We start from the raw sequence: 15,299 nt of genomic DNA on the forward strand, positions 1-15,299 counted from the left end.
ATAAATTTTTATTTCTATTCCCGCCTCTCCCATGGATCGAAGTAAATAATAAATAAATAATACAGTGTCTTGCCACAGTAGTCCACCAACTGTAGCTCTTCTAACCCCTGGAAAGTCAACCAGGACTGTTGCTAACTGGGAAATGGGGGGAACACTGGTAGGCCCAGAATGGTGTAGTAGTTTGGGTGTTGGACTATGACTCTGGAGACCATTCATCCATGGAAATCTAGATGGTAAATCAGGATTTACAGGTAGATATCTGGATCATCTGTAACAAAGCCATATGGTATATTGGATGGAATCTGGGAGAACCAAGGTGAAGTCCCCCCAGCTACCTGAGTGACCCTGAGCTGTTCATACTCTCTGTGCCCAATCTACCTCACAGGGAGGTCTTTGCTGTAAAAGTAAAGCAAGGAGGGCGCACCAAATACATTTCCTTGAGCTTCTTAGAGAAAAGGTGGGATAAATCAATACCTGTAACCAGTGCAGCCTTAGATCTGCCCACTTCCAATCTAAGATCTATTCCTTGTTTCTCTTCTAGCAACTCTATGAAGCACAGACTGTCTCCCTTGCACTCTAAGCAAGAACATAAAACAGGAACCACTCAGCCTCAGTTTCACAGCTTTGCCACCTTTCCCAAGGTATATGGAGCAGCTGGCAACCAATTTTGAGACCATTTGTGGTCGGTAATTGAATGCATTTGTATGTAAAATTTGATCATAATTCAGGACTTTGACAGTAATAAGAAAGGGACAACACCCTTCATTTGTTTCCAGAATTCAATATAACCAGAGGTAAAAACAACTTCAGAAAGTGCTACTGAACTCAGAGAAGTGCCCCCAAAAGAGACTTACCCAACAGGACGAATTCTCTTCGCTCTCCTGCTTGGCTTCTGTGAAGATCTGCACCTTCACCAAGGCTCTGGCTGAACTTGGTTTGCTTCGGTGGGATTTCCAAATCCTCTTCGACACTGCTGTGATCTAGATAGGTAGAATTCAACATCAATCAGGATGAAAGAAATTAGGTTGAGAAGGTGGTGAGACAGCTTTCTTATGGTAAACTGCACTATCAGTAAAAACTAATACCAGACATACCACCAATTGAATATTATTGCTGTTGCTTGGCTTCTTCTAGTCCCGTGATGGGATAGATAGCTCTTACTATCAGGAAGTGCTCTCCTAATATTTGGGTGGAATCTAAAACTATATAAAAGCCATCAAGCTTCTTTTAAATATTTTACGTTCTATGAGCCTGAACAGGCAGGGCAAAATAAAGCTGCTTGGGTCACTTTGGAGGATCCTGCTTAAATGACACATGCACTTAAGAGGCAGAAGCTGCGCCAAAACTGTCCTCCAGTAGCATGGCTTTGCACAGCTCCAGCCTCTTAGGTGCATGCATCATTAAACAGTATACCTCCAAAGTGACCCAAAGCAGCTTTATTTTGGCCTGTCTGTTCGGGCCCTGAAAAATGTAACTTGTTACTCCACTGCATCACCCACACTCCAGCTGTGTTACTTTGAAATGTAATTCTGGCCCATACCGGGCCCATAAGGACTGAAATGCAGCTTTGCACAGTTTCTGGCCTCTAGGATGAATGCATCATTTAAACAAGCTACTTTCAAAGTGACCCGAAGCAGCTTTATGTTGACTGTCTGTATGAGCCCTTTGTTATACTCTCAATTTAAAAAAAAACAACACCTCAGTGATGCAGTGTCGTTATGTGTCATATTGCCGAGATCTGTTCTTTCTAGGGACCATCTACAAGGTGGTTCCACACAGTGTCTTCAGGTATTTTGAATGCCACTTCCCAGAATGACTGTTGGTCAGTTGGCTGGGTATTCTGTGAGCAGACGACCAAAACAGTTTGGAAAACCACTGGTCTACAAGATCCTTCTATAACAGAGGTTGGGGATGTGGAGCCCCCAAACTTCATTTTTCAATTCCTCGAGGTCTACAAGCATCCTGAACCTCCACTATTAGAGAGTGCACTTACTGTCATCGCCCCAACACTGTGACAGACATGGTAGTTTGCCATTCTAATCCCCGCCAAGCTTCCACATACCCAAAGGCTTTTCCTCAACTTCTTGGGATAAAAATGGTGACCGAGAGTTGGAAGTTGGAAGAGACCCCAATTATTTTTGTGCACTACAACTGTTGTAGCCCATGGTGGGAGTGGGGAGGGTCACCAATTGGCCCTGCTCTCTGTAGTCACACAACCATGTTCTTTATGGAGTAATTATGGTAACAAAATTACCCTTCACGAGTAACAAAGCTTAAGTGATGTGACGCCTGTGCAGTAACAGTTATTTTATAGATCTTAAAAAAACTTTAAAAGCATTTAAAATACAATAAATAATACCATGCAGTGTCAGGTAAATTTTAGTCAAAAAATTGACCCCTAAAAAACTTAGTCGGACTTATCCATGGGTCATTGTAAGTGCTATGTTTAACTCTTATTTTTTAAAAAAGGAACTATCCCCTGGTGAAGTTAAGAGCATACATCTGCCGGAAGCACCGACCTCCTTCTACTCTCTCATTGATCCGTCTTTAGTATGACCACAGTTATTATGCCTGCCGGAATTTGTATGTTCTTTGGGTATCATTTTCCTTTGCTTCTCCTTTAAATCCTTGTTACAGGCCCCTAAATTTTACCTCATCTTATCCACAGGTCCAATATCTAAATCTATAATTTTTGGTCCTTAAAACCTACCATCACCCTGTACAATAGCCAAGTGTCTATACTATATTATTATTACTTATTTTTATGATGAATTATTATCTTATTATGTTATCTATTTCTCTGCCTCTTCTCCGAAGCCAACCCAAGACAATTTTAATAACAATTTAAAAACTATTGCAAATTGTTAATTTTAAGGCTGAACTGGAGTGAGGGGGATGGAAGAACAGGTGGGAGCATTGCAAGTGAGAGATTCGAGTTTAAGCAAGACTAGAGTGAGTGAGGGGGATAAAAGGAGGGATACGGCATTTGCTCAACAAATTGTTGCAACCAGCTAAAGCTTGTCGTGTAAGATGCAGCAAGATTATTTGCTGTTTAAAGCTTTGGGGGGGGGGTGTCTCTCTGTTTGCAGAAGGAGCTTCAGAGGCTTAGCGGGGCTGCACCTTTGGATCTAGCAGGCTTCATGCCCTGCTGTCGAAACTGCTCAACCCAATCTAGCCCCAAGGAATTTACTCCACCAGAGTAAACATGCTGTTCCCTGGCAAAACCAGGATATTAATGACCAGTCCTTTACTGAATCCGTTGGGTAGTTTGTCTGGTGTTGAACACCTAACAGTATTTCAGGAAACCATTGGGGAATACACTCACCTGCCCTTCCCCGACTTTGGCCTCTGGTTGCCTCAGGAGAAAATCCTCTGCCGAGGTTACTGCTTGGGGCACATGTCTCTGGACCATTTTCCCCTGAGACCAGGCCTGCATATCTGGTGGCACGACAGCCAAGAACTGTTCCCGGTCACCAGCCCAACATCCCTCCTTGGTGTGTCTCTCTGGCTTCAGCCACTGCGGCAACGCTCTTGGAGCTGTTGCCAAAATCCCGGGGCCCATCGGCCTCGTTGGTAGCGCATGCCCGAAACTGTGTGATGCGGGCCTCCAACTCACAGCATCTCCAGAGGAAGCTCCCCTCTTTCCCCTTCCCCACTGTGTGTGGCTCCTCTTGCATTTCTCCAGTAGGTGTGGCTGGATTGGGAAACCCACAGCTCTCTGGGCCACTTGTTGGAAGCTATTGCTCTTGGAAAGGGCATTGTAGTATTGTTGGATCACTAATTGCTTCAGTTCAGGAAGCTGTAGAGTTCCTCCACTCCGAGGACGAGCCTGTAGGGCCACCAGAAATTCCCTGCAGCTGGGCATCCCAGTTCCTTGAGGGCCCTCTTCTGGCTCCTGTTTCACCTTGGCTTTAAGAAGAAATGGATCTTCCCTTAGGCTCCTGCCACAGACTCATCTCTCTTCCTCCTTCTCCACTTTACGTCTGGATCCGAGCCTCCTTTATCAGAGACACCAAGCCTTTGTCTCTGTGGGTCTCTGACATTTTGTCCAAGGAAATTGGCTTAGTTGTGCTCCTCCTCTATGTTTTGCAGCACCACGTCTTTACAGATGCTCCAGCCTGCTGGTTTATCCTTCAAGTTCCGTTAGTGTGACAAGACTCCATCCAAACAGGGGTGCTTCTCAAGTAAGACTGCAGAGAACGAGGCCTTCAACAATCCAAAGGGCTGAAACTTCTCAGTTAAATGTTCTTCCACTATCCACAGGGGCAAAAACCCACACTGTTACCATAGGGAAGGAGAAATAATAATAATAATAATGAATAATCTAATAATAATAGAATTTATATCCTGCCTCTCTGTCCAGGCGGCTTCACGATTAAAAATGCCATATACATCCATGTCCCAACAGTTCCCACCCTCCCCTGAAAACATCAAATTAAACAATGAATATAGAAGCATACAGAAACTTACAAAAGCAAGCAGGACTAAAGGCTACTACATATTCAAAAGGACATTCAATTGGTTGGTGGATGGGTTCTATTCAGGAAAGGCCTGCCGGAGAGAGAACTGTCTTTTTAAAGCTCTCTAAGATGGTATATGGACAGCTCTCCTGGGAGTCGTGAAGAAAAGTTTCTGGGTGGTTGCAGTCAGCCAGTTTTATAGGCTGCCAATAAGTCCTCCCAGAGGACCTGAATTCATGCGGTGGATTATACGGAAGGAAGTGGTCCCGGAGACAGGTTGACAGGGCTTTAAAGGTCATAACACACACCTTGTACTCCGCCTGGAAACTGATGGGCAACCGGTGGGGTGATTTCCAAAACAGGTGTTGCACGATTGCTTCTGGTTTAGATCTAGGACATCTAGGACTCCAAACTAGGAGAAGACCTATAGTGTTTGTATGCCGGTAGAGTATAAAGTCAGTTGTTGTTTTTGTTTCAGATATGGCAACCCTATTGTGGGGGTTTTGCCTTGGCATGATTGTTCAGAGGAGTTTGCCATTACTTCCTGAGGCGCGAGAGAGAGTGTAACTTACCCAGGGTCCCAGTGGGTTTCATAGCCAAGCTGGGAATCCAACCCTGATATCCAAAGTCTTCAGTCCAACCTTCAAACCACTACACATGCTGGCTCTGCCAGTATAGCTATGTAGGAGAGATTCAAAAGACTTGGGTGGGAGGCAATCAACAAACGTAGCTCTCCGATGCACCTCCATGGGACATCAATGGCAGGCTGACCAGGTGCCCGCACCACAAAGGAGGACAGGGGCACCACAAAATGTCAGCCAGTCAAGAAAAGTCAGACATTCCAATAAAAGCTAAAAACACTCATAGAGTGGGTCCTCGTTATCCACTGGGTTTGGCTCCGGGACCCCCCCCCCCCCATGGATCAACATCGTGGGGCTGTCAGTCCTAAAAATACAACTACATAGTAAAAGGATGCCCTTTATATAAAATAGAAAATCACAGGTTTGTACTTGGATTTTTATTTTTATGATATTTTCAGCTGGGTGGCTTGAATCTGTGGATAAAAATCCGGGATAAAGTGGCTGACTGTATAACATAATGCCTGTCTTAGTCAGGCTCCAAATGGAGGACATTTTGAAATTCCTCCTGGGCAGCAAGCTAAATAGGCATGTCCTGGGGAAAAGGAGGACACCTGGTTAGCCTGCATTCAGGGGGAAGCTGTGCCCAGTTGCCAGCATGGCCTAGGTTGCAGAAGAAAGTTGCACAAAATTATTAAAATATTGTATAAAAGTGTATATTGTAAGAATTACAATATACACAATGAACAGATCCTGGCAGCTAAGCAGGGTCAAACCTGGAATAGTATTTGGAATGATGGGTTGGAAAAATCAATTTATTCTATTTCAGGATTTATATCCCAGCCTGGCTGTCTGGCCTCCCATTCTGTTTTTGTTTCCCGACCCTCTTCCTGGAACAGTGTTTGAATTTAAACATTGGGGTCGCCATAAGCGAGAAAGGATTTGAAGGTTGCACAACAACACATAACAAGAATTCTAGTTAGGTTTAAATTATACTTTAACATTTCTTATGCTATTTCAATTTCAAAGGTGTAGTCCGACTTATTGTATTTATTGGTAGTTATTTATTTTTGTTTGTAAGCCCCTTTTCTCAAAAGGATCCAAGTTAAAAAAAAACACCACAACAACATTAACAACATAAAAAACCCCACACATACAATCAATTTAAAACGGTCAAACTCATATAAAACAGTACAAAAGTACCATTTAAATTTTGTTTATTTCATTTCAAGTTTGTTCATTCGACAGCTAAGAAGCTGAAAGGGTCCCTGAAGTAAGATTTTGGTATATATTCCCTTGAGATGGAGAGATCAAGGTTTTAAAATATACGCTTATCGGATTATAAAGGCTACTCTATGTCTGTCATGTAAGATGTTGTTAATCCTGAAAATGTATAGAAGTGTGGGCAGTAAGTAGGTTAGACTAGATAATAAAAGCTGATTATCCTAAGTTCATAAATCAAGGATGGTATCAAACTCAGGAATCATGTTTCATATAGCTTGTTTCATGTTTGTGGAATCAGTGTAATAATAGATATATAGATATATTAATGATGTTAGCTGCATACTTTTGTAAATGTTAGTCTACGTTTCTGGGGGGGGAGGGGTTGTGTTTTCTTTTTATTGTTTGTGATAATAATATAATAATAATAATAATATAATAATAAAAATATTATTACAAGACAGTTAACTGGGTGTAATATTTACAGTTTAAATTCATTAATTAAAAGAATCAGGGGAGGTCAAAAACCAAATACGGACAAATGTTCCATATAGATATTCCCCCCCCCCTTCCTCCTTTTAAGTTGAATCCAGGGGCAGCACTGTTGTTGGCCATGCAACAAAAGACAAAACACCCCAAATCTACAAAAGTGGGCTCTGCCTCCAAACTTTCCAAGCAAAGAAGAAGAGGGGCATGAGGAAACCTCCCAAAGTGGCCTCTTTCTTCCCATGCTGCACCCACCTACCTGCCTCCCTCTCTGCCTTTGCAATTCCCAGGGATCTATTGCATCCCCTCCATCACTCCCAGGCCCCGCCCTTGGAGGACAGAGAGAGAGAGGGAGGGAAGGAGAGGCAGGAGGAAGAGCACACACAAAGGCTCCGAGCCGCTCTAGGGCTCAGAACTCTGTCGCCTTAACCCTTGACAGCAATGCCTTTCAACACACAGACGCCCCCTGCTGGTGGGAAGAGTGTACTAGGGGAAAAAAAACTACAAACCTAAAACTACAAGATTATAATATATAGTTAGTTTTATAATATATAATTTTATATTTTCTATAACATTATATTACATATATATATTATATATGGATATACATGGTGGCAAGACCATAAACTAGGGAAAAAACGACAACTAAACTATAAATTATAATATATATTGTAATATATATTTATAAGATATAATTTATAACAGTCGGCCCTTCTTATACACGGTTTTTTATACACGGATTAAGCGTACACGGTTTGAAAATGTTCCAAAAAGTATAATTTACCTTGATTTTCCATTTTTTATAAGGGACAACCAGGACTGTTGCTAACTGGGAAAATGGAGAGGAAATCACTGGTAGGCCCAGAATGGTGTAGTAGTTTGGGTGTTGGACTATGACTCTGGAGACCATTCATCCATGGAAATCTAAGATGGTAAATCAGGATTTACAGGTAGATATCTGGATCATCTGTAACAAAGCCATATGGTATATTGGATGGAATCTGGGAGAACCAAGGTGAAGTCCCCACAGCTACCTGAGTGACCCTGAGCTGTTCATACTCTATCTGTGCCCAATCTACCTCACAGGGGAGGTCTTTGCTGTAAAAGTAAAGCAAGGAGGGACGGCACCAAATACATTTCCTTGAGCTTCTTAGAGAAAAGGTGGGATAAATCAATACATGTAACCAGTGCAAGCCTTAGATCTGCCCACTTCCAATCTAAGATCTATTCCTTGTTTCTCTTCTAGCAACTCTATGAAGCACAGACTGTCTCCCTTGCACTCTAAGCAAGAAACATAAAACAGGAACCACTCAGCCTCAGTTTCACAGCTTTGCCACCTTTCCCAAGGTATTAATGAGCAGCTGGCAACCAATTTTGAGACCATTTGTGGTCGGTAATTGAATGCATTTGTATGTAAAATTTGATCATAATTCAAGGACTTTGACAGTAATAAGAAAGGACAACACCCTTCATTTGTTTCCAGAAATTCAATATAACCAGAGGTAAAACAACTTCAGAAGTGCTACTGAACTCAGAGAAAGATGCCCCCAAAAGAGACTTACCCAACAAGGACGAATTCTCTTCGCTCTCCTGCTTGGCTTCTGTGAAGATCTGCACCTTCACCAAGTCTGGCTGAACTTGGTTTGCTTCGGTGGGATTTACCAAATCCTCTTCAGACACTGCTGTGATCTAGGATAGGATAGAAATTCAAATTCAAGTCAGGATGAAAGAAAATTAGTGTTGAGATGGTGTGAGACAGCTTTCTTATGTAAACTGCACTATCAGTACAAACTAATACCAGACATACCACCAATTGAATATATTGCTGTTGCTGTGCTTCTTCTAGTCCCGTGATGGGGACTAGATAGCTCTTACTATCAGGAAGTTCCTCCTAATATTTTGGTGGAATCTAAAACTATATAAAGCCATCAAAGCTTCTTTTAAAAATATTTTTAAGTATCTATGAGCCTGAACAGGCAGGGCAAAATAAAGCTGCTTCGGGTCACTTTGGAGGTATCCTGCTTAAATGACACATGCATCTTAAGAGGCCAGAAGCTGCGCCAAAACTGTCCTCCAGTAAGCATGGCTTTGGCACAGCTCCAGCCTCTTAGGATGCATGCATCATTTAAACAGTATACCTCCAAAGTGACCCAAAGCAGCTTTATTTTGGCCTGTCTGTTCGGGCCCTGAAAAATGTAACTTGTTACTCCACTGCAGTCACATCACTCCAAACTGTGTTACTCTTGAAATGTAATTCTGAGCCCATACAGGGCCCATAAGGACTGAAATGCAGCTTTGGCACAGTTTCTGGCCTCTTAGGATGAATGCATCATTTAAACAGCATACTTTCAAAGTGACCCGAAGCAGCTTTATGTTGACCTGTCTGTATGAGCCCTTTGTTATACTCTCAATTTAAAAAAAACCACCTCAGTAGATGCAGTGTTAGTTATGTGTCATTATTGCCGAGATCTGATTCTTTCCTAGGGACCATCTACAAGAGTGGTTCCCAAACAGTGGTTCTTCAGGTATTTTGAATGCCACTTCCCAGAATGACTGTTGGTCAAGTTGGCTGGATATTCTGTGAGCAGACGACCAAAACAAGTTTGGAAACCACTGGTCTACAAGATCCTTCTATAACAGAGGTTGGGGATGTGGAGCCCCCAAACTTCATTTTGCAATTCCTCAGGAGGTCTACAAAGCATCCTGAAACCTCCACTATTAGAGAGTGCACTTACGTATCTGCCCCAACACTGTGTACAGACATGGTAGTTTGCCATTCTAATCCCCCGCCAAGCTTCCAACACTACCCAAAGGTATTTTCCCAATCATTATTTGGATAAAAATGGTGACCGAGAGTGATACTGGAAGTTGGAAGAGACCCCAATTATTTTCTGTGCACTACAAAGTGACTTTGTAGCCCATGGTGAGAGTGGGGAGGGTCACAAATTGGCCCTTGCTCCCTCTGTAGTCACACAACCATGTTCTTTATGGAGTAATTACTGTAACAAAATTACACTTCAAGAGTAACAAAGCTTAAAGTGATGTGACTGCAGTGGAGTAACAAGTTACATTTTATAGATACTTAAAAAAACTTTAAAAAGACATTTTAATAAATAAATAAAATAAATACTCATGCAGATGTCTAGAAATTTTAGTCAAAAAATTGACCCCTAAAAAACCTTAGTCGACTTATCCATGGGTCATTGTAAGTGCTATAGTTTAACTCTTATTTTTTTAAAAAGGAACTATCCCCTGGTGAAAGTTAAGAGCATAATCTGCCCTGGAAGCACCGACCTCCTTCTACTCTCTCATTGATCCAGTCTTTAGTATGACCACAGTTATTATGCCTGCCGGAATTTTGTACGTTCTTTGGTACAGTATCATTTTCCTTTGCTTCATCCTTTAAATCCTTTGTTACAGGCCCCTAAATTTTACCCTCATCTTATCCACAGGTCATATCAAAATCTATAATTTTGGCTCCTATAATAATAATAATAATAATAATAATATTTATTTATATACTGCCCTATGGCAAACCAATCCGGGCGGTTGACAAACCAATCCTAAACTCCTAAAACCTACCATCAACCTGTACATATAGCCAAGTGTATACAATTATTATTATTATTATTATTATTATTATTATTATTATTATTATTATTATTATTATTTAATTAATTTCTATCCTGCCTTTCTCTCCGAAGCAACCCAAGACAATTTTAATAACAATTTTAAAAACATATTGCAAATTTGTTAATTTTAAGCTTGAACTGGAGTGAGGGTGATGGAAGGAACAGGTGGGAGCATTTGCAAGCGAGAGATTAGAGTTTAAGCTAAGACTAGAGTGAGTGAGGGGGTAAAAGGAGGAGATACGAGCATTTGCTCAACAAATTGTTGCAACCAGCTAAAGCTTGTCTGTGCTAAGATGCAGCAAGATTTATTTGCTGTTTAAAGCTTTGGGGGGGGGTGTCTCTCTGTTTTGCAGAAGGAGCTTCAGAGGCTTAGCGGGAGCTGCACCTTTGGATCTAGCAGGCTTCATGCCGCCTGCTGTCGAAACTTTGCTCAACCCAATCTAGCCCCAAGGAATTATTAACTCACCAGAGTAAAACAATTGCTGTTCCCTGGAAACCAGGATATTAATGACCAGTCTTTACTGAATCAGTTGGGTAGTTATGTCTGGTGATTGAACACCATAACAGTATTTCAAGGAAACCAATTGGGGAATACACTCACCTGCCCTTCCCAGACTTTGGCCTCTGGTTGCCTCAGGAGAAAATCCTCTGCCAGGGTTACTGCTTGGGCACATGTCTCTGGACCATTTTCCCTGAGCCAGGCCTGCATATCTGGTGGCACGACAGCCAAGAACTGTTCCAGGGTCACCAGCTCCAACATCTCCTCCTTGGTGTGTCTCTCTGGCTTCAGCCACTGGCGGCAAAGCTCTTGGAGCTGTTTGCAAAAATCCCGGGGCCCATCGGCCTCTTGGTAGCGCAATGCCCGAAACTGTTGATGCGGGGCCTCCAACTCAACAGCATCTCCAGAGGAAGCTCCCTCTTTCCCCTTCCCACTGTGTGTGGCATCCTCTTGCATTTCTCCAGTGAGGTGTGGCTGGATTTGGGAAACCCACAGCTCTCTGGGCCACTTGTTGGAAGCTATTGCTCTTGGAAAGGGCATTTGTAGTATTGTTGGATCACTGAATTGCTTCAGTTCAGGAAGCTGTAGAGTTCCTCCACTCAGAGGACGAGCCTGTAGGGCCACCAGAAATTCCTGCAGCTGGGCATCCCAGTTCCTTGAGGGCCCTTCTTCTGGCTCCTGTTTCACCTTGGCTTTAAGAAGAATGGATCCTTCCCTTAGGTCTCCTGCTTCACAGACTATCATCTTCTCCTCCTCTTCCTCCATCTTTACTTCTGGATCCGAGTCCTCCTTTATCAGAGACACCACAGCCTTTTTCTCTTGGGTCTCTGACATTTTGTCCAAGGAAATTGGCTTAGTTGTGCTCCTCCTCTATGTTTTGCAGCACCACGTCTTTACAGATGCTCCAGCCTGCTGGTTTATCCTTCAAGTTCCGTTAGTGTGACAAGACTCATCCAAACAAGGTGCTTCTCAAGTAAGACTGCAGAGAACTGAGGCCTTTCAACAATCCAAAGGTGCTGAAACTTCTCAGTTAAATGTTCTTCCACTATACAGGGGCAAAAACCACACTGTTACAATAAGGGAGAGAAAATAATAATAATAATAATAATAATAATAATAATAATAATAATAATTTATATCCTGCCTCTCTGTCCAGGCGGCTTACAGATTAAAAATGCATATAAATCCCATGTCCCAACAGTTCCCACCCTCCCCTAAAACATCAAATTAAACAATTAACTATTAAAGCATACATGAAAATTAAACAAAGCAAGGATATAAGGCTACTACATATTCAAAAGGACAATTTAATTGGTTGGTGGATGGGTTTACTATTCAGGAAAGGCCTGCCGGAAGAGAACTGTCTTTTTAAAGCTCTCTAAGATGGTAATATGACAGATCTCCTGGGAGTGCTTGAAGAAAAGTTTCTCTGGGTGGTTGCAGTCAGCCTAGTTTTTATAGGCTGCAATAAGTTCCTCCCAGAGGACCTGAATTCATGCGGTGGATTATACGGAAGGAAGTGGTCCCGGAGACAGGTTGGACAGGGCTTTAAAGGTCATAACCAACACCTTGTACTAAGCCTGGAAACTGATGGGCAACCGGTGGAGTGATTTCAAAACAGGTGTTGCACGATTGCTTCTGGTTTTAGATCTAGGACATCTAGGACTCCAAACTAAGGAGAAGACTCTATAGTGTTTGTATGCCGGTAGAGTATAAAGTTCAGTTGTTGTTGTTTTATGGTTTCAGACTTATGGCAACCCTATTGTGGGGTTTTCTTGGCATGATTTGTTCAGAGGAGGTTTGCCATTTACTTCCTCTGAGGCTGAGAGAGTGTAACTTACCCAGGGTCCCCCAGTGGGTTTCATAGCCAAGCTGGGAATCAAACCCTGATATCCAAAGTCTTAGTCCAACCTTCAAACCACTACACCATGCTGGCTCTGCCAGTATAGCTATGTAGGAGAGATTCAAAAGACTTGGGTGGGAGGCAATCAACAAAACGTAGCTCTCCTGATGCACCTCCATGGACAATCAATGGCAGGATGACCAGGTGCCCTCACCACAAAGGAGGACAGGGCACCACAAAATGTCATACAGTCAAGAAAAAAGTCAGACATTTCCAATAAAAGCTAAAAACACTCATAGAGTGGGTCCTCGTTATCCACTGGGGTTTGGCTCCGGGACCCCCCCCATGGATAACAACATCCGTGGATGCTCAAGTCCTAATAAATACAACTACATAGTAAAAGGATGCCTCTTATATAAAATAGAAAATCAAGGTTGCTATTTGGAATTTTTATTTTTTATGAATATTTTCAAGCTGTGGATGCTTGAATCTGTGGATTAAAAAATCCGTGGATAAAGATGGCTGACTGTATAAATATAAATGTATGCTTCTTAGTCAGGCTCCAAATGGAGGACATTTTGAAATTCCTCCTGGGCAGAAGGCTAAAATATAAGGCATGTCCTGGAAAAGGAGGACACCCGGTTAGCCTGCATTCAGGGGGAAGCTGTTGCCCAGTTGCCAGCATGCAGCCTGGAGAAAAATGTTGCACAAAATTATTTAAAATATTGTATAAAAAGTGTATATTGTATAGAATTACAATATACACAATGAACAGATCCTGGCAGCTAAGCAGGGTCAAACCTGGATAGTATTTGGAATGATGGGTTGGAAAAATCAATTTATTCTATTTCAAGGATATCCAGCCTGGTCTGTTCTGGCTCCCATTACTGTTTTTTTCCCGACCCTCTTCCTGGAACAGTGTTTGAATTTAAACATTGGGGTCGCCATAAGCGAGAAAGGATTTGAAGGTGCACAACAACACATAACAAGAATTCTACGTTAGGTTTAAATTATACTTTAACATTTTCTATGCTATTTCAATTTCAAAGGTGTATTCCGACTTATTGTATTTATTTAGTTATTTATTTTATTTGTAAGCCCCTTTTCTCCCAAAAGGGATCCAAGTTAAAAAAAAACACCACAACAACATTAACAACATAAAAAAACACCACACATTACAATCAAATTTAAAACGGTCAAACTCATATAAAAACAGTACAAAATTACCATTTTAAATTTTGTTTATTTCATTTCAAGTTTGTTCATTCGACAGCTAAGAAGCTGAAAAGGGTCACTGAAGTAAGATTTTGGTAATATAATTACTTTGAAGCATGAAGAGAGATCACTGTTTAAAATATACGCTTATCGGATATAAAGGCTACATATATGTCTGTAAGATGTTGTTAAGCCTGAAAATGTATAGAAGTGGGCAGTAAGTAGGTTAGACTAGAATAATAAAAGCTGAATTATCCTTAAGTTCATAAAATCAAGGATGTATCAAAACTCAGGAATCAGTGTTCATATTAGCTATTGTTTCAATGTTTGTGGAATCAGTGTAATATAATAGATATATAGATATATTAATGATGTTTAGCTTGCATACTTTGTAAATGTTAGTCTAGTTCTGGGGGAGGGGTTGTTGTTTTCTTTTTATTGTTTGTGCATAATAATAATAATAATTAATAATAATGATAATAATAATATTACAAGACAGTTAACTGGGTGTAATATTTACAGTTTAAAATTCATTAATTAAAAAGAAGTCATGGGAGGTCAAATAACCAAATACTGAACAATGTTCCATATATATATTCCCCCCCCTTCCTCCTTTTTAAGTTGCTATATCCAGGGGCAGCACTGTTGTTGGCCATGCAACAAAAGACAAAAACACCCCAAATCTACAAAAGTGGGCTCTGTCTCCAAACTTTCCAAGCAAAGAAAGAAGAGGGGCATGAGGAAACCTCCCAAAGTGGCCTCTTTCTTTCCCAATGCTGCACCCACCTACCTGCCTCCCTCTCTGCCTTTGCAATTCCCAGGGATCTATTGCATCCCCTCCATCACTCCCAGGCCCCGCCCTTGGAGGACAGAGAGAGAGAGGGAGGGAAGGAGAGGCAGGCAGGAAGAGCACACACAAAGGCTCCTGAGGGCTCAGAACTCTGTCGCCTTAACCCTTGAACAGCAATGCCCTTTTCAACACACAGGCGCCCCCTGCTGGTGGGAAGAGTATTAACTAGGGGAAAAAACTACAACTAAACTACAAAGATGTATAATATATATTTAATGTATATTTATAATATATAATTTATATATTTTCTATAACATTATATATACATATATATATATGGTGGCAAGACCATAAACTAGGGAAAAAACTACAACTAAACTATAAATTTATAATATATATTTATGTAATATATATTTATAATATATAATTTATATACAGTCGGTCCTTCTTATACACGGATTTTTTATACACGGATTTAAGCATACACGGTTTGAAAATGTTCCAAAAAAGTATAAATTTACCTTGATTTTCCATTTTTTATAAGGGACACCATTTTGCTATGTCATTATACTTAA

General features: G+C 41.3%; 1 protein-coding gene across 5 annotated transcripts in view; it reads right to left on the reverse strand.

The window, feature by feature from the left end:
• Positions 1-14,795, reverse strand: part of LOC121921894 (zinc finger protein 397-like) — an 18,337-nt gene extending 3,542 nt beyond the window's left edge. Inside the window, exons 1-4 of one of the 5 annotated variants that reach the window (XM_042450602.1) lie at positions 14,725-14,789; positions 14,043-14,128; positions 10,979-11,921; positions 8,308-8,434 (exon numbers count right to left, since the gene is read on the reverse strand). In XM_042450602.1, coding sequence (XP_042306536.1) covers positions 8,308-8,434; positions 10,979-11,710 — 859 coding nt within the window. In that variant the 5' untranslated portion in view covers positions 11,711-11,921; positions 14,043-14,128; positions 14,725-14,789. The other 4 variants (XM_042450603.1, XM_042450607.1, XM_042450606.1 and 1 more) reach the window with 4 other exon arrangements.
• Between the last annotated feature and the right edge of the window lie 504 nt (positions 14,796-15,299).

Source organism: Sceloporus undulatus, chromosome 2, assembly GCF_019175285.1.
Source record: "Sceloporus undulatus isolate JIND9_A2432 ecotype Alabama chromosome 2, SceUnd_v1.1, whole genome shotgun sequence".
In the NCBI taxonomy this organism is placed as follows: Eukaryota; Metazoa; Chordata; class Lepidosauria; order Squamata; family Phrynosomatidae; genus Sceloporus; species Sceloporus undulatus.